This window comes from Notechis scutatus, chromosome 1, assembly GCF_049901735.1.
Source record: "Notechis scutatus isolate UNSWTSFEM ecotype Mainland chromosome 1, rNotScu1.2, whole genome shotgun sequence".
Lineage (NCBI taxonomy): Eukaryota > Metazoa > Chordata > Lepidosauria > Squamata > Elapidae > Notechis > Notechis scutatus.
The window spans coordinates 82990182-83010852 of record NC_142009.1 but is presented as its reverse complement, the minus strand read 5'-3'; the positions used below and the strand labels follow the sequence as shown (position 1 = coordinate 83010852).

The window sequence follows — 20671 nt, the reverse complement described above, 5'->3', positions numbered from 1 at the left end:
AATTTGTGTTTAGCTGGAGATTCAGCAGTCTGACACAATGTGAAAATTCCTTCTGGCAAACCTCACTATGTAGTCATTGACTTTAAGATGCTTCAGGGCAAGTTTTATTAGTTAGCAGTCATTGAAAAGAGTTTTATGTTTCTTTTATTTAACAGAGAAATTAGACTGCCTTCTAGAAATGTAAAATTAGCCTGGGACACTTAATAAACATTGGTAAGCATAAGTAATGAGAATCTTTGTTGTTGCTTTCCACATTATTCTTACTTAGTCTCTAACAAAGCCCAGTTCCTCTTTATTTATTTTTTATGAGTTCCCATAAATATCTTTGAAAGTTGCATAATGTGTGTATGTATGTATGTACAGTATGTATGTATGTACCGAGTTTCTCATAAAATAAGGCCGGATCTTATATTTTTTTGAGCCCCGGAAAAACGGCTAGGCCGTCTTTTCGGGGGTGACTTAATTTCTCCCCTTGCATCCTCATCTAGAGCACCCCACGGGCAGCCTCGCCACCAGCTGCTCCTAACGGGTGATCATGGCGAAGCGCAGAGAGCTCCCTACTCCCACCAAACACCTTTGCTGCAGACCCAAGACCTTTGGCACCCGCCGCTGTTGCTTTCCCTTCTGCCCATTCCGCCGCCACGTTTGGAGCTGCCGCTTCTGTGTTTGGAGTGCCGCTGCCATTTGGAGTGCCACTGCCATTTGGAGCACCGCTATCATGTTTGGAGCTGCCACTTCCGCGTTTGGAGCTGCCGCCGTGTTTGGAGTGGCGGCGGCGCTCCAAATGGTGGTGGTGCTCCAAACGCGGAAGCGGCAGCTCCAAACGCAGCAGCAGCTCCAAATGTGGAAGCGGCAGCTCCAAACAGCAGCAGTGCTCCAAACAGTGGCAGTGCTCCAAATGTGGAAGCAGCAGCTCCAAATGCAGAAGCGGCAGCTCCAAACAGCAGCAGTGCTCCAAACAGCAGTGGTGCTCCAAACGTGGAAGTGGCAGCTCCAAACGCGGTGGCGGCATGGGCAGAAGGGAAATCAACAGCGGCGGGCGCTGAAGGTCTTGGGTCTGCCGCAAAGGTGCTTGGCAGGAGTAGGGAGCTCTCCGCGCTATGCCATGATAGCCCATTAGGAGCAGCTGGTGGCGAGGAATTGCTGCCTGCGGGGCGCTCCTAACGGCAAGTCCCCTCACCCTTCCCCCCATTTTGCATGTTTTAAAATAGGCCTAAATTTGGGGGGAGGGGCTTAATTTGATTTTATGCCTAGAAAACATGCTGGGTCTTCCTATTGGGGGAGGTCATATTGTTGGAGAAACACGGTATGTATGTATGTATGTATGTATGTATGTATGTATGTATGTATGTATGTATGTATGTATATGTATTTATGTATCTGTGTGTGTGTGTGTGTGAGAGAGAGAGAGACTACTGCAGCTGAAAGAGAGACAAAATTCTTATTTCTTCCATGTTATGGAACAGTAGTGTAGTCATAGAATAATTTTTGTCCTCTGGGTGATGTTGTCTGGGACTGCATACATACGACACAGTGGTGGTTCAAGGGATCTGTTTGCGATTCAAGGAAGGAAGGAAAAGAAATGATTTTAGTTCCATATGAATACAGTGTGCATCACATACAATCCTTTTTATTAGAAGGAAACAGCTGGGCAGTTAAAATCAATATAAAAAGTTGTGAAGTTAAAGAAAACTTTTGTTTTAATAATGCAAAATCAGCAGCCTTAACAGTGACCTTTGATCGGCTGACAATCCCCTCCCCCCCCCATCTACCAGCAGCCTCATTATATACATCCAGAAAAGGCATGGCATAATTGACTTAAATTGACAGTGATTCACAGTAAGAAATGCTGAATAGTAGTTTGGTAAATTAATTCACTGAGTGGAGGATAGGAGTCACAAGTCTGACTAAAACTGTTAGGAGGGGGGGAGAGCTTGAGGGAGCAAGAAGGGGGCAAGGGAGGGAGAAGGAGAGAGATTAAATAATATAAACAAAACTTTCTTTCAGCCTAGAAAACTACTTGGTAAAGCCATGGCATGTATTCTAACCCCCACCCTCAGTTTTAAATAGCAATGCTTTTCATACTGTCAGAATTCCATGCTGTGACACCCCTTTTCAAAAGTTATGACAGCAGTGTAATGACAGCTACTGCCTCTTGAGAATCAATCAGGCAATTAATTTTGTAAATGAAATGCTGATTATACAAAGCTTCACATGAGAGGCCGAGTGATTAAAATCAATTTAACAAATTGTTTCAGGTGGGACTTGATTAATAATTTGCCATAAATGCAGAGAATATATGGCCAGCATACATTTTTTTCTACGTTAATATATAACTGTAGAAAGTAGTGGATGTATTTTTGTACCTGCCCTTCCACAATGTGAAAGCCAGCATGACTTAATCTCTAACGTTTTTCCCCACCTCCGACTTCAAAACTTATTAACAGGGCAAATTGTTTTCTATAATATTTCAAGGCTGCATTAAATGGAATGTGTTGCCCTTTCACGGTCCAGATTGGCAGCAGACAGTGTCTCAGGTAGCTGCTCTTCTCAATGTTTATGTGAGTTCTATTAAAGGCAGGGAGGCTGTGTCCCTAGGGCCATCTGCAGCAGTGTCAAAGTCAAGATTGCAACTTCAATCACATGGCCACATTTTAATCCCCCTCTCTTTGTAGCTTGTGCCTATTGGATTGCGAATATTCGGTCTGAAAAGCCGACATAATGCTGAGGCAGGAATGTGCAGCATATGGCCATTGAGATGATGCAGCATTGGAATTTCTGTCATCCCTTGCTATTGGCTGCACAAGAAAGAGCTGTTGGAAAGCAAACCATATCTAAGTATCACACATTGCCCTTCTCTTCACTGAGTATGTCACAGAACTTGTTAGATGCAGAAACAAGGACATAATCTGCAATATTGGACTTGTTATTGATAATCAGCATAACTGAAAATAGTGTGGATGCTGGAAATTTTCTTTTCTACTCTTATCAGTAGCAAAGCAATACCTCTACAACCATTGGCATCAGTCTTGCAGATCCTGACCTACATTGCATTCAAAGAATTAAAAACTAGATCTCAATACTGACTAGCCATCATCAGCCTCAGTTAGTTTTGATTCATTCTTTTATGCATCTCCTTATAGGACAAAATCAATTTTATATATTGTATAAATATAGGTAGAATCATAGGGAAACATTCTGGAAGAACATATCAGTTTATACTTGGAAACTATTTCCTGACATTTCTTTATTTGCTTTATTCTCTATCTTTCATCTCTTGCAAGCCCTCAGCTTAGGCTCTTATTCAAACTGTTATGAACATTAATCTAGCGCTTTGACTTTAAATCTGGAAATCAAAATGCTGAGTGCATATTGTGAATCTGTGCAGGTTCCCTAGGGGGAACTTGCTTGCAACGAGGGCAGGGCTCATGATTTACTTAAAATGTGTTACTTTTAGGCAGTTTATCTTCATGCAGCTGTAGCTGTTAGGCATAGTTGAATTATATTGGTTTACAGCAAAATAAATTATGAGAAAATGTATTTCTTAGATAAAGGTTTTTTTAAAAAAAAACCTACTATGAATAGAGATATGAGCCTCTTGAAGTGGGATATATCATAGTTAAACAATGTTATTGGAGTTTTCCATATTGGAGCTTTCTGTATTGCCTTTCATTTTTATTTAAAAATGAACTTTTAAAACCTCTCCATGTTGCACAGAAGCGTAAGAAATAGTACATAATGTATCAAAATAATGAAATGTATTCTATAGCAGAATAAAAACATTGGGTACTTCTACTAATGCTTCATGGATAGAATTCCTCACAGTTTCTTTGTCTGTTGCAACCATATGTTCCATTGGGCAGCTTCCCACAGATTCCCTTCATCCTCAGGAACAGCCTTTGGGGGAGATATGGGAATGCAGCTGGCATAGTCCTGGTAGGTAATCAAAGCATTTGTCATTGTTTTTTGTGAGCAACTGGGGGGAAAAAAGCAATCAAATGTTCCAAACGCCTGAAATGTAAGTCCAGAAACCCAAAGTAAAACTTTCAGAAATAATCATAAAAAATAGAATAATTGTTCCTTTATATGGATGAAGGTTTTTTATATCGATTTCAAGAGGACTTTGATGTGATGGGTGCAAGGTAACAGAAAGTCAGGATTAAAAATAAACTAGAAGTAGGGACGCAGATAGAGGAACACAGTGCAAGATCCTGTAACTTACTCTTAAATAATGCAGTAACATTATATACAACAAGAAAACCAAGTACTGTAATTAGTTTTTCTCAGTCCTAGAATTCTTTCAGCCGTCAGGTGGGATAAATGTGAGTAATTGGGGTTTAAGTGTTATTGTAACCTCTATGTGCCCTTACAATGGCACTGCAAAAAGTCAACTCGTATGTAGTTCATTAAAAAGGGATGGGAGAGGTTGATTGTGATTTGTTTGCTCTATGCCTATCATAGATTTATCCAAAGTATAATAAATTACCTGTGAATGGTTGATACCCTAACCCCAGTATTTTAAAAGTAAGATTAGAATAAATGTATAACATGCAACTGGAGGAAGTGACATTTAATTTCATTGCTTTATTTTATAAAGGCCATCAATTTGGACTGAGGAAAGATATAGATTTCTATTTAATATTTTAAGATGTATCTCTCTCCACTGCTCCACAGTTCTAAAAGTCCTGGGAGAAATATGGCAAAACCTCCTCATTGCAATTATGGCCATGTAGTGCAGTAAAAGCATTGGAGTTGGAGGCAAGTTAGGTCATCAAGTCAAACCCACTGCTCAGTTCAACAAACCAATGTAGTTTTTTCTGGGTTTTCTTTCTTTGAACACAGAGGAAAGCCCACCTCTTCTCTTGGTAATTGGTTTCACTGTCAAACTATTATTCCAGTTAGGAAGGTTTTTTTAAAAAAAAAAAAAAAATTCAAATAAGATCTGCCTTCTTCCAACTTTAATCCATTATTTCATGTTCTGCACACTTGAAAAGTGCAGAACAGATCTTGACCTTGTGCTGTGTGATGTTCTTTCATGTATTTGAAGGGTGGTGTCATATCTCCTCTCAGTCTTCTGTTGTCAAAGCTAAATATTCCCATTTCACTCGGTCTCTTTTCATAGGACTTCAGTTTCTAATCTCTTGTTTTTGTTTCCGTTCTCTGAATCTGATCCAGTTTCAATACTTTTTCAAATGCAGCGTCAAGAACTAGCGAAACATTGTTCATCCAGAGTCAGAACATGTATCACTGGTAACATCCTCTCTGCTCTGTGAAGTCCCATAATTGCATCTCTGGAGATCTGCAGAGAATTTGTACTGGTATTTTGCAGGGAGAAAAGTCCATTATGCAAATAGGAACCAACTGCATATCTTTAGCTTTAACTCATGAGTTAACCCAACATTCACTGTTGAGTATAGATATGGTGATAATTCTCCCCCCCACACACACACACCTTCAAGTCAGGTTTGGCTTCTTTCCATTGCTTGGACAAGTCCCTATGGCTTTCTTGGCAAGATGTCAGATGGTTTGGTATTGCCTTCATTGTAAGGCTGAGACAGAGTGACTGGCCCAAGGTCACCAAGCTGGCTTTGTGCCTAAATGGGACCAGAACCCATGGTCTCTAGCCTGGTGCCTTAATCACTACATCAGACTGGATCTCCATGAAGGGAATTATTCATATATAAGTGCACATCTCCTCTGAGGAGTATATTTTCCTAGCACATACGTGTTGATGTTTATGCAAATTTAGCTGTTGCAATTTTTATAATTAATTTGTGATAGAGTCTTTGAAAAATGTTGGAATAATTACTATTATAATTCATTTGATTTTAATTTTGTAGAATCTTATTTTGTATTTTTAAGATGAACTGCAGTATACTAGTAAGATCTAATCGCATTTTTAATATGCCAGTAGCCATTTTCTGATTATGGTTATATCATTATAGCATGAATTTATTTGAATCAAATTAATATTGAAAACATAGAAAGGACAAGAAAGCAAAACTATGTTTGGATGAGTAAATTTAATTTACTATTAGGAGTATGTGCAAGCTCCATACATCTAAATCCAATTCCTAACAAAATAATAATATATGGTTAATTTAAATTCTTGTTTCATGACCATCAATAAACTGTAGTGGATAATCAAAGTGGATATGAACTTGTCATTTTTAATTTTTAAACTCTAGCTTCTTTGGAAAGACACCACTGAAAGTCCCAAATAAGACCTAAGAGCCATGGTGGCACAATGGTTAGAATCCAATATTGTAGACTGACTCTGCCAATTGCCAGGAGTTCGATCCTAACCAGCTCAAGGTTGACTCAGCCTTCCATCCTTCCGAGGCCAGTAAAATGAGGACCCAGATTTTTAGGGGCAATATGCTGACTCTGTAAACCGCTTAGAGAGGGCTGTAAAGCACTGTGAAGTGGTATACAAGCAGGGGTGGGATTTTACTGGTTCTGTCCAGTTCTGTAGAACTGGTTGCTCTGAAAAGCCGCAAACGGAGAGCATACATAGAACCGGTTCTATGTCTGCTGCTGTTTTGGCCCACCCACCTGCCTGGGCTGTTACCTGACCTTTATTTCCTGCGTTTTCAACCGCAGCTGCTTTGCGCGACACAGCTGCCGTTGAAAAAGCAGGAAAAAAGTGCTTTTTCAACTGCTGAGCACCTGTGTGCAGCGCTGCTCAGCTGTCCAGGCAGCTAGATGACGACGGTATATACACACGCACACACGCAAAGCGCTCATGTACGCGCAAAATGTAAAACCACCGAACCGGTAGTTACACCGATCAGATCCCACCCCTGTATACAAGTCTAAGTGATATTGCTAAATGATAAATCTCATGTGAAGGGCAGAACAAAGGGGCAGCCAATGGTCTGCATGAAAATACCTGGAGTTGTATCTATCCGAGATGATTAAAACATACCTTTAATGGTGCACGTTAAATGGTACAAGAAAAAATATTAAATTATGGATTCCATCAGTCAGAAATCAATGGTTCATATAGCACATCATAATTGTATTGGTAACAAATCCTGAACGAATTCAGTATAGAAGTGTTGCGAAGTTTCAGATAGCAACAATGATTAGAAACAGGAAAATCAGTTTTGGAATATTTGTTCATGTTAAAAAAAACAGCAAAATAGCATATAATGGAAAATTGTGATCTACTTAAAATGTCTAAATTATAAATCCATTGCTATTAAAAACAGCTATAATAATGATAAAAATAGAGTTTGTAGATATGAATATATATGAGTATGTAGATATGCACATTTTTTCTGTTATTTTCCTCTAAACATACTGACTTCTGTTGAATTACTAAATTCCATACAAAAAGTAAATAGAAACAGCTCGTTCCTCAGTTTAAGAAACACTATGGATAATTTAATTGCCTATAGAAAGGAACATATATTGTCATTCACTTTTTGTGAAATGAGAAAACTTTAAAAATACTTGTGTCATTTACTACATATTTGAATAATATTAGCTGATATGTATGTTATTGAATATTGCACTGTGCTTTGCATTGCTTTTACCTAATGTGAGCTTCCCAGAGTTTCTGTGTGAGGTGGTTAGCTATATAAATCAAATAAAAAGGAAGCGATGATTTGCTGTAACTGTATTATATGTGCCACCAACAAAAACTAGGATATTATTATTTTCCAAACTCAAAACAAAAATAAAAACTTTTGATGTGAACCATATTGTATAATTTGCTTATTGACTTGGAATAAAAAATGAAAAAAAAAAACCTGTGAACAGTGGTTAAAAAAGAGCAGTTACATTACTTATGTAAACTATTGTCTGGTAAGATATTCCCATTGCTAACGATGCATCCTTAAGGAGTTTTATCCTTGTGTAATTGCTGTGACTCTTATATGAACATATTTCTGTGGAACTAAGTTATATAATGTTTGAACCTAATCTGCTGTTTAAAAATTAAACTTGTTTAAATATGTAAGCAGATTTCATTTCAGAATGAAGACTGTTTGAAACTGCACCAGCCAAGAGATTTTCAAAATTATTCATGCAGTGGACTAAAACATTGTTTTTTTCATTTTCCTCTCTAATCAATAGGGCAACCCAATGGATCCAATGGTAATGAAAAGACCTCAGTTGTTTGCAGTCGGCAACAGCCCGCATGCTCAGTCCCAGCCCAGCAGTCCATATCCAGGGCAGTCATATGGGGCACCAGGACCCCAGCGTTTTCCAATGGCAATGCAGACCCGGACTCCTGGTTCCATGGGAGGAATGCAATATCCACAGCAACAGGTTTGTTACCTTCCTTCCTGATTGTCTGCTTTTGTTCTGTAAAGTGATACTTAGTCCACAATATCTCTCTCAGCATATCCTTCATTTAGAAGTGGGAAATAGAAATAGAAACCTAATTTGTAATTTATTAGTTTTCTTTTTAGATTTTATTTTATTTTGTCAGTGATGAACGTATCCATTTAAAAAGAGGATATATTATTCATCAAATGCATTCTCTGGATTTGCGATCTTTTTCATTTGTTCAGCTGCCATAAGTCATTTCTTCACCATAAATAATAATACTGAAGAGGGCAGATTGATTGAAATGAATATACTATTGGTCAGCACAACAACTATTGCAATTTACAATAAAGTTCTTGGAAGACATAAAAAATAGTACATGCTTTACATGTGTATTCATTACAGCATCCTTCTTTCTCCCTCCAGCTCAAACAGCAAGGAGGGGTTTTCTTGTGTCCAAACAAGAAGGATGTAGATGTGTGGTTTCATTTTAATCTAGGGTTAGAGTTTTGCAGTTATTGTCAATTTTTTCTTTCCCGTTGTCTCAAGAAGGTCAATTACTTACATTTTCATCGTATGATAGCCTGGATAAAACCATTTGTGTTTTTGAAATGGCAGAATAGATAAAAGCTATCAAAAGATTAGAGAATGTTGGTAAATCTCTGATTAAGCTGTTTATTGAAGACTGTGCTTTTCACAAATTCATTTTTTTTAGAAAAGAACACTGTCTGCATAGGGCTAAATAGAATTACTTTTAAAAAATTTCTTGATGTTAAATATGGCAAACATGGAAAATAATGAACAGCCCAGCAGGTACATTTATTGCATTGGCATGGAATATTCAATAATTAGCTGTGCATTCAGAGTTTTGTTGACTACGCGTGATTCATAAATTTCTTAACATACAATTTGCTTGAGGTTTAGATTGCTAAGAGTATAGTAGTAAAGGTGACTACTTTGTGAGATGGGTAGCTTCATTAAACAATGGCAAGAAATTTATTTTGGTGTTTTTTAATAGTGCAATTGCAAGTGAATGATTTTAAAAGACAGTAACCTCGCTGTTATTTGAAAACAAAGAGAAAGGCAGCATTTATTTCTTAATTGAATTAAAGTTACTACTGGTTTATCCCACAATGCTCTTTATTTTAGAAAGGAGTATTGCTATTTTCTATCTTAAGCGTAGTGTTGTTGTTTTTTACTTGTGGAAAAAGACTATTAAAAAAAATCTGTTAGAAGGCAGTGATTTGATGCAGCAATTGGCCACTGTCCCTATCTGTCTTTTTGCAGCATAAGAATAATTGGATGAGAAATATGGTTATGAGTACTAATACTCTTTGGGGAAGTAGTAGAAAGATAATTACAACATTGAATTTTTATTAAATGGACATCAACACCTAGGGATAATTTTGTTTGGACAGGCTCCAGAGTTTCATATGTTTAGCTTTTAATCCAGTTCTTGTCTTTAGTGCTTATATCTTATATGTCAAAATGAAAAATAAACAGTGTTAAAATTTCAGAATGCAGACCTGCCAATGATATCTTAAGTGGAGATAGTTGTCTATAAGGAAAACTAAGCTGGAAATTGCTTTAAGAATTTTGTTCTTGGGTTTTTTTTATTATGTGCAGATATTGTTATGTGGGATTTATAAACGAATTCAACTTTTTAAAGAAAAAAACCAGATATGTGTGTATTTATTTATACTCAACAGATTCTAAGTAGCTTGCAGTAATAAAACTATATGGACTTCATACTCAAAAAGTGGGTATTTGTAGGATTCCCTCCCAACTAAATTCCATTGGGTGAGCAGATTTCATCTGAAGCATCTAGTTCATAAAGATAAGGAGACCCCATACCACAGCAGTCCCCAACTTATATGGCTTGGAAGCCAGATGGGGGGAGGGAGGGAGAGGGAAACTGGCCTGTGCAAGTGGTGGGTTGATACATGTGTACATGCACTGGTCCGCCGCTTGTGTGACTTGAGCTGCGTGTGTGGCAAACCTGTCACTTGTGCGACTTGAGCTACACACATGTATCCGCCAGTAGCCACTTGGGTAGCTCATTTCCAAACTGGCCATGGCCTGGTAGTGGGCTGCAGGTTGATGACCCCTGCTATACCACATAGGATTCTATAAGGCATTCACTTTGAATGTGGTTTGGAAGCTTATTGGCAGCCAATATAGCTTCTGCAGAATAGGTATTATTCTATTATATTTTACTTGGCATACAAAGGAACTTGCCTAAATCAAGGGTTTTCAGCAATCTGAAACTTGGGTTAAGATTGAAGGTTTGAAATGAGAATAGAAATTAATTTTTTTCTCTCCCTATCCTTGACTGCCTAACCCACATCATATTTTGTTGTGGGGATAAAATGAAGGGAGATATTGAGCTTTGAGCTTCTGCAGTCAGGGAGGATATAAATCTAGCATATAAAATTCAGAAGATGTGGAAGATATGCGGAATGTGGAGCAAAGAAGGATTATGACAAAACTGAATGGAATTTGAAGTCTTTCATTTTACACATATGTAGTGTATTTTGAAGTGTCAGAAAACTGCTTTTTTATTGTATATTCTGTAGCCATATGAATATGTGCTTTTCAAATCAAATGTTGGGGTTTTTTGTGTGTATTTGGCATATTTGTAGAAAAAAGTCCCACAATTCTTTATTTGTGATATGGAAGCATGCTTAGAAAGTGCTGTTATCAGCATTTAATAAGGATACCAAACATTTGTGAGCCTACTTAATAGAATTTGACATATTGCCCAATACTATCCATCTGCTTAAAGAAAGGCATGCTGATTTTCAGTTTTGAATGTTTTCTGTGAAATGACAATGGTTACTTTCAAATCAAAAATATTGGTTTACTCTTCCGAGTATAATCCAAAATAAAGATGTAATAAAAGCAGATCTCATTAACATATTTAAAAATTAATTAGTTATTTCAAAACATACACATTTGTTAATTTTTTACCTCTGGAAATCCAATCATTCTTAAAAATTAGCAAAATGATTTCTAATTTGTTATAGATTGAAAAACTATAAAAAAATTGCAGGTGTCTGAATCTTTTGTAGTTGCATAAAAATAAATGAATACTGTATATACACTTTGCAAGGATACATCTCCTAATTTTGTAATTTTGGGCTAAAGGATGTATAACCCCAATAACAACTATCTATTCTGAACAGTTGGAAAGCTGGTGACAAGGCAATCTAGATTGACAATATGGTAGGATTGGGGATTTTTCGAAGTACTTCCATGTTGACCATATTCTGAAAAAAAGACTTAAATCCAAATCTAAGAAACAGAAATGGTAGTTTAAGAGTTAAGCTCCAGTAGGAAAGTTAGAACACACAGTAAATCATCAAGCAAAAATTCTGATTTAACTCACTGATATGATTTCAATCATCTTTTCCACTGATAGTGATTTAAACAGAGATTTTGATCACTAAAACACATTCATTCAGAACACAGTGCAACATATTTATATAATCTTTAGGATTACAACTGTCTTAGCCTGTGTGTTTGTTGTCTTAATTCAGTAAAAATAATAAATGGGGATTTCAAAAAGGGAATGATTTTCACAAGATGCAATACTGAAATAGGAGTCCATGCTGGTAGGTTGCACAGTGTGTGTGAACATAACACAACCTTTTATTCATTCTTATGAGATTGTATCATTTCCACAATGTTCAGATAGTATTTAATTTTAAAGTCTCTCTTTAATAAGAAAGAAATTTAATATTTAATGTATTTTTTTAAAAAAATCAGTTCCTTAGGATCTGGTTTATGCTGATGCTGCTTTAATAGAATACAGAAAGATGCTTTTTGTACAGCCCAAACACCACATCCTGAATTGGAGGCGAGGGATTGCTGCAACCATGCAGATTGTCTACTTAAAGATATCTGCCTTAGCAAGTCAAAGGTTCATCATAATGAAAAATGAGGCTATACAATAAGAAATAATGTGATTATTGGACAAGACTTTTTAAAAGGCCACCTTAAGAATTGTGCAATCATAGATTACACATAATCACAGAATTACCCCATTTGTTCCATGGCTTATGCAAAAGCCTGAATTTACACAGCCTTATAAATTTTTATGTATAAGATTCTCTAAGTAGGGGTATGTTACTAATGCTGTCTGAACTGCTGGGAAATGTTTAGTGTTTCCCCCTTTCTGTGTGATGTTAAGCCTCATTGACTAAATTGAAAAAGGCTGCTCATAGCAGGATAAGGTTTTATGTTGTATTGTCTCCTTTGGAATTATCCTTTCCATTAAGTATAATTCGCTCTATGGAGGGAGGTGAGCATAGATTACGGATAATCACAGAATCAAATTTGACACAAGAAAGAAACTTTATGGTAGCTTAGCTCTACATCTTAACTGTGGTCATTGACAATGTTTACTGAATAAAATCCCAAAAGCAGTACAATTGAATTATTATGGAAACTAGAAACAGTACAATGATTTCTTCCTCTAAACAGATGTAGGGAATTGTCGGTTAAAAAGAAAGTGCTTGCTGTCTTGAGAGAGTAATATTGTTTGAATTAGATGACACAATAGTATCAGGAAATAGCATCAGGGCGACAGCTGACACTTGTGTCTTTCTATATACATTGGAGTAAATCGGTTGTTGAAATTATTCCATTAAATATCTACCAAAAACTAAGTCATTGTGTTTATTAAAAAATTGTGATCAGTTGCAAACAGAAATCTGCACAGTACATATGACAGCAGAAGAACCATTAATGGATACCATCAGGACCTGCAATTGCTAAACTGATTTCCTTCGGATTTCCTCCCTTCCTTTTCAGATGAGCAGAATTAATATGTTAACATTCTGTGCAGATCCCGGCCTGGTAATTAAGTATACAATTAGTAGCAGTAAGTCAGAGTTAGCATATATCTTGCAAAGTTATCATGATAGATGCATTTTTGTCACTCAATTTTATATCCATTTGAGAAGGCAAGAACAACTTCAGTGGAAATATGTTTGGGTTCTTCTGCCTGTGCAAAATGTTCTTCTTTAACCAGACAATTGTAAAGCTCAATCATGAGTCAGTGAAGCATGTTCAAGGAGCAATAAATTTTTGTTTAGGTTTGTGTTTTTGCCGATTTTTCTCCTTTTGCAGAGTGGATATAAACAAAAGCAAATTTTTAAATTTTTAAATTTAAATTTTTATTTAAAATTTGTCATCAATTTCAAATTGAGTGACTTCTTTAAGGTATTCTTTCTATTTAATTTCCCCCAGTTGTTAGTTTATAATTTTTGTTAAGTTTTGACACTCTCTTAATTTCCTGTATCATTTATGCAATATTAGTCTACCTATAAGGGCTAAATCATAAATAAATATTAAATGTTTTCTTAAATATTACAAGTTGAAAAATATTATATTCTATACAAGAAAATAAATTGCAGTTTTCAGTATGAAGTGATGTTTCTCCCATGAGCTGTTCAGAGCATCCAATAGTGGGAGGTGCTTCAGTCTCTGCATGTCTAGGCTGGGCTTAATTTGTGGAACGCTCCTCCTCCTCCATGGGACTCCTCCCCAGCGTTCCCCAGTTTTGGCTCAGCCTCATGAGAGATAGGCAGTGCTTGTGATTCTTCCTTGGCCGAAACAGGAAAAATTATTTCCTTGCTAGCAGGTTTGAAAGTTAATCAGCTTGTCTTTAGAATCCTTTAGCCTTCTAATTGCATTGCGATCTCTCGATGTTGGCTCGCATTACAGAGATCGCTCGCATTACAGGGAAGTGCCAATTCGCACCCCAAAGCGGCGGGAGGCTTTGGCACTGCTCCACGCCCCCTCCCCACAACCAATCCTGCCATTCCGACAGATTGCTGCAGAGTTTCTTTTACCCGAACAGCAACGTGAGCTCTTTGCTCCCAACAGAGTCGTATCGCTTTCCTTCCCCCTCTGAATGCCACTTGGGGTGGAGGATTCAAATGCTTAGTGCCTTCCACCGTTCCCCGCCGTTTAGCCTTATAGGAAAAGCCATCAGAGGCTATTCCTTCACACGGCAGGAGTTTGCTGCTGGGGAGCGTGCCAAAAGATTAACGGCCAGAGGCCATCTTTTCTTACAAGACCCCGTGGCCGCGCGCCTGTATTCCATTTCGTGCTGTGTGAGGTAACTCTGTCCCGAGCAGAGGTTCCCTTCAGGAACACTGGGGACCATTATAGCCTCGTCTTGGTTTTTTTCTACATTCGAGGCTATTCTTACAGTTAAATTGTTGGCTTAACCCTCACAGCCCAATCAACCTAGCGACACAACAGCGAGCACCTAGGCTGTGTCCGCCTGTGCAGGGAAGCTGTTGAAGGCCTCTACCCTTATCAATCTGGGCCTATATATATATATATATATATATATATATATATATATATATATATATATATATATATATATATATATATATATATATATTTGTTTTCTTAAGTTTTCGCTGGTACTTACATGTATGGCATTCAGCTTTGTTGGGTATTTTCCACGTCATTGTAGTTGTTCTTTTAAAGTTGTAGCAAGCGTTTCAGCAGAATCTCATCTGCCATCATCAGGCTTCTGTATTGTGTCCGTCACACAATACAGAAACCTGATGATGGCAGATGAGATTCTGCTGAAACGTTGCTACAACTTTAAAAGAACAACTACAATGACGTGGGAAAATACCCGAACAAAGCCGAAGGCCATACATACATACATACATATATATATAAATTAGTGGTTATATAATAATACAACAAAAACAACAACAACAACAGTAATAATATTTCTCTTCCGTATAATATTTTAATATCAATAAAATATTATTACTGAGATACAACTCATTATAGATAGGTATTATTAAAAAAAAAATTGGAAAGGGGGCAATAAAAACATCATCAGGGCAACCGGTCTGTCCTCAGATCAGGCCCCTGGGCGTGCCAACCGCCTTCACAGTATTGCATTGTATAACAAGCATACTGCAATTCCAACTTCAATCGAAATGGCAGACAGGAGCAGCTCTCAGACCTCATCCTTGAAGGTCAAAGCCAAATCTCAGCACAACCTAAGCAGGCTAAAGGGAATTCTAAAACTTCAGAAAGGGATGCCATCAGGCGCCATAAAGCTTTACAAAAACAGATAGATAAGTGCACATGGGAGGTGCACAAGGTCTCACAGGACTTCCCCTCCTCCAGTCCAGGTCCGTCTACCTCTTCCCACCCTCCTCCTCCCCTAGATCTCTCCCTCTCATCCAGGCGCAGCTTGGCTCCCCAAGGCCAACAAGTCCAAGTATCTGGGACAACGACCATGCGAAGGGCTCCCGAAGCTACATTCACTCCAATGGCTGCCGGTCTTCGTCAGGATGACATTCTTCCAGAGGAAGTTCCAGAGAGGATGAAGGCCTGGATGGAGCTGGCAATCCGCCAGGAAATCGCAGCAGGTCTTCAACACGCAGTTATGACCAGGGAATATCCTGTGATTGCCGATTATGATTTCCAATAGCTGAGGTCGTTGACCAGGTCGGAGCAGCACTATACCCAGGTACATTTACAAGGGGAGGTCCCCCTCCAAAGGCCGACTGAGGAGGAGGAGGAGGAGGAGGAAGAAGTGGATCAAATTGATCAAATGGAAGAGATTGAATCAGGATCAATACATGACAACGAGCCCCTGTCAGAAGCAGACCCCTTACAAAGGGGAATGTCTGAGGATGAGGGCCTTGTTCCTGACCAGCCTGTTTTTACAGGCTTATTCCGCCCACAACTTTTCAGATCTCTCTTGTTTAAGGCAAAAAATACTGCACGCCTAAACAAGTCGACCCCTTCTACCACTCCAACTCCTTCAGAAGAGGGACCAGAAGATCTAATTTTCAACCAACCAGTAGTCGAAGCAGAGGTGATCCCAGTTCCTCCCATGTTTTCAGACCTGGTACAGAAACAGTGGGCCTCTGCAGCGGTGTACCCAGCCCCCACTGGGTATGACAGGAAATATTTCAATTTGGCCCCTGGTTTCTCAAAATTATTGAATACTCCCGAGGTAGATGAACCTATAGTGGGATTAGCGTCATCTTCCATTCCCAGTGATGCGCTGGAGGCATTAAAGCTGGAGGAAAAATGGGCCGAGCTAGCCCTATGCAGAGCCCATCAGTCTGACGCGTGGGCCATCAGAGCAGCCACGGCCGCCTCCTTCTTCACCCGTTCTTCTCTCAGATGGCTCCGCCTCTTACGAGAACAATTCCAACCTTAGAGCGCACCAAGATATTGCTAAACTTATAGCAGCTGCTGAATTCTCAGCTGACGCAACTTATCATGCAGTCAAGTTTTCAGCCAGGGCCATTACTTCACATGTCACAGCGCGACGCTTACTATGGTTAAAACATTGGCAAGCAGACTTTAAGCACAAATGCAAGCTGGCTTCATCCCCAATTGTGGGAGACAGACTGTTTGGCCCTTCCCTTGATCCGCTACTCATTGAAACCCGAAACAAAAAGAAAATTCTTCCTTCCCTTTTTCGGAAGTCAGATTCTAGAAACCCTCAGTCCTTTCGGAGAGGATACTTTCGGCCCTTTTACCAGGGATCCTTTTCACCCAGATACCAGAGACCCCCATCATTCAGACCAGGGCAGCAGCCAAACAGGTCCGACTTCGGGGATAGGAACAGAAGGGGTGGTCAATCCAAGAGATCCTTTTGGGGAGCAGGAAACAGGTCCTTTCGGCGTCCAAGATAACTCCCTGGACCCGATCCCCATTGGCGGACGCCTTAAATTATTCGCAGACCAATGGGACTCCTCAACCTCTGATTCCTGGGTCAGAGACACGATTAGATTTGGCCTTGCGCTGGAATTTCAATCCACTCCCCCAGATTTTTTAATGTCCTGCCCTCTTTCCAGAGACCCAGTTAAACGTAATCTCATGGAAACAGCTATCCAACACCTACTGGACATATGAGCCATCCAGCCAGTAGCCACCAACCAACGAGGGCAAGGTTTCTATTCACAGCTTTTTGTTGTTCCCAAAAGTTCAGGGGGGGGGGGAGAGCAATATTGGATCTGAAACGTCTCAACCATTTCTTAGTATATCGCAAGTTTAAAATGCACACCCTGCAATGTATCTTACTTGGCATCAGAAAGGATGACCTCCTCACGTCCATAGACCTGACGGAGGCGTACCTACATATTGCTATTTGGTCTTCCCACTATAAATTTCTGAGATTCTGTTATAATAACCACCATTTTGAATATGTGGCCCTTCCTTTCAGACTAGCTTGTGCCCCCAGGACCTTCACGAAGGTTCTCGCAGCGCTAGCTGCTCATCTCCGTGATATCCCTGTACGACTCCAGTGTTATCTTGATGACATCTTGATTTTGTCATCTTCCGCTCATCAAGCAGTCAAAGATACTCAGAACACATTATAATCCCTACAACAACACGGGTTCTCAATAAATTGGAAAAAGAGTCATTTAACACCATCGACTCAGTTAACCCATGTGGGGGCAGTCATAGATACGGTGGAAGGCAAAGTTTACCTGTCACCAGATAGACTAAATAGCATTCAGCAATTAATCAAGGAGATCAGGGGCCTTAAGAGGGTGTCCCTAGCGGAACTATCAAAATTGTTAGGCAAGATGATCTCATGTATCTCTATCATCCCTTGGGCCCGGCTCCACACTAGATCCGTCCAGTGGTTCCTGCTCCCGTACCAGCGCTCCGGCTGAAGCAACTCCAAATACAAGGTCAAGGTACCATCAAAGGTCCTCATATCTCTCCTCTGGTGGACCAGACCAGTCATCAACAGAGGCTGCCTCTTCAAAGAGCCACACAGAATTACCATCACCACCGATGCCAGCCTGTTTGGATGGGGAGCGCACGTTCAATTGCTCACAACCCAAGGCCGCTGGTCCGCCATAGAATAGTCGTGCAGCATAAACTGGCTGGAGCTTCAAGCAGTACACCTGGCTCTCCACAGCTTCCTTCCACAGGTACGCAAACAACACATACTAATATTGACCGACAACGTAACAGCCAAAGCTCACATAAACAAACAGGGGGGCACACAGTTGAAACATCTCATGCGAGAAGCGGAGCGCTTGTGTCGTTGGGCGGAGAGAACCTACTTTCCATCAGAGCAGAGCACATTTCGGGTCTGTTGAATACACAGGCAGACTGGCTGAGCAGGGCCACAATCGATCAATCGGACCCTGTTTCAAGAAGCGGTCAGGACATTTGGACAGCTGGTGGTGGACCTGTTCGCTTCCCCCCTCAATGCTCAGCTCCTGAGATTTTTTTCCAGGTACCCCTCGCAAGGAGTGGAGAACTTCAATTCGCTCCGCTGTCGTTGGCCCCCAGGACTTCTGTATGCATTCCCACCACTTCCACTGGTTCCCAAGGTCATCCAGAAACTGCTAGATGAGAAGGCGGAACTAATTCTAGTAGCTCCTTACTGGCCCAGACGGCCGTGGTTTGCAGACCTCCACAGTCTATCCGTATCAATACCATGGAGAATTCTGCCAGCCAGGGTCTCACTAACCCAGGGACCCCTTCAACATCCGGACCCTCAGTGGTTACACCTGACCGTCTGGAGGTTGAGCGGAGTTGTCTGAAGAGCAAAAAAGTTTTCCAACAGAGTTATCACCACTATCCAAGCCGCCAGACGCCCCTCAACAACTCGCATTTACAATGCCACATGGTCCAGTTTCTGCAAATGGTGTACCAAGTCTCGAATTGATCCCATCTCTCCATCTGTGGCTCAAATCCTAGAGTTCTTGCAAGAGGGACTTGACAAGGGATTATCACCTAATATGTTGAAAAGACAGGTGGCAGCCTTGGCGTCAGTTCTCACTTGTGAAGGTCTACTATCTCTTTCCCATCATCCACGCATACGGAGTTTCCTTCGAGGAGCCACAAATTTACGCCCTCCAGCGGTACACCGTTATCCCACCTGGGACCTTAACAAGGTCCTCGTCGCACTCACTAAGGGCCCTTTCGAACCCTTGAAATCGTCAAGTCTCCAATTTCTGACATATAAAGTAGTTTTCCTTGTAGTGATCACTTCTGCTCGTCATATTTCGGAGATTGCAGCTTTGTCTATCAGACAAGATCTTTGTGTTTTCCATTCTGACTGGGTGGTCCTTCGTCCTGATCCTATTAACTCCCAAAATTAACTCGGTTTTTCATAGGGCACAAGAGCTGATACTTCCTAATTTTTGTCCCAGACCATTCCAAGGGTTGGAACTACAATGGCATAGTCTTGATGTGAGGCGAGCATTGCAAATATATATCAAACACACAGCGGCTTTCAGAAAAACGGAAGCCTTATTTGTGTCTTTTCAGCCCAACACTCAGGGATACAAGGTCTCACCTTCTACAATAGGCCGTTGGCTACGGGCCACGATAGTGAAAATGTATCAGACTCAATCCCTGCAGGTGCCATGAGGCATAACTCATTCAACAAGGAGCGACGCAACATCGGCAGCGTGGGCCACACAGTCACCAATAACTGAAATTTGTCGAGCCGCAACCTGGGCCTTTCCATCGCCATTCATTATGCATTATAAAATAGATGTGTTTGCATCCACTTAGGCCTCCTTTGGCAGAAGAGTTCTGCAACGGGTCCACAGGGACCAGGAGGAGATTCCAGGCCAACGGGTCCACAGGGACCAGGAGGAGATTCCAGGCTGGATGCTCTTCTGTGAAGAGCATCCAGCCCCACCCATTACTTTCCGTCTGGTGGGGTTCCGTTCCGGTCAGGGATCTAGATTAGGTGATGAGTTCCGGACTTTGGCACTCAGTCTTTGCAAAACTGGGGGACGCTGGGGAAGTGTGCCGTGGAGGAGGAGGGGCGTCCCGGAGTTTTAAGCCCAGCCTTTCCAGAAGAAACTGAAGCACCTCCCGACTTCTGGATGCTCTTCACAGCTCACAGAGAACAGGCATATCAGGTAAGTACCAACGCCCTCTTTCGGTACTTGAACTCAAGATCATCCAGTTCAGTAGAATGGAGCATAGGCAAAAAGAAACTTGTTCACATTTTGTGTAATTCACTGCCATATGGTAAAAGCCCACTAGCTTTGATAGCTTTAATAGAAAATTGGACAAAATCCATAGATTGCTGTTAGTCATGAATACTTTATTGAGCCTCCTATGTTTATAGGCAACATGCCACGGAATACCATCTACTGGGACGAACAGTGGGAGAGAAAGCTTCTAGAGGAATCTGATAGGTCTATGCACAGTTTGAAAATATTTGGAAGAAACACTTTGGACCTTCCTTGAGCACCGCCCCTCTTTGGTGTTCTTTAAAGCAGCCCATCTTTTTTCATGCGTCAGCTTATAAAGAAATGGTGGCTGCTTTAAGTTCTGCATTAACATTGAACAGTTGACTCCTTATGGAAGCTACTATTTGCTGTTTAGGATGGTTCAGAAG

At 40.2% G+C, this 20671-nt stretch overlaps 1 protein-coding gene across 18 annotated transcripts in view; it reads left to right on the top strand.

Moving 5' to 3' along the window:
* Positions 1 to 20671, top strand: part of ARID1B (AT-rich interaction domain 1B) — a 426965-nt gene that overhangs the window by 39230 nt on the left and 367064 nt on the right. For all 18 annotated transcript variants that reach the window (XM_087969691.1, XM_087969777.1, XM_087969760.1 and 15 more), the window contains exon 2: positions 8083 to 8277. In XM_087969691.1, the coding sequence (XP_087825817.1) occupies positions 8083 to 8277 (195 nt within the window). The remainder of the gene's footprint in view (positions 1 to 8082; positions 8278 to 20671) is intronic.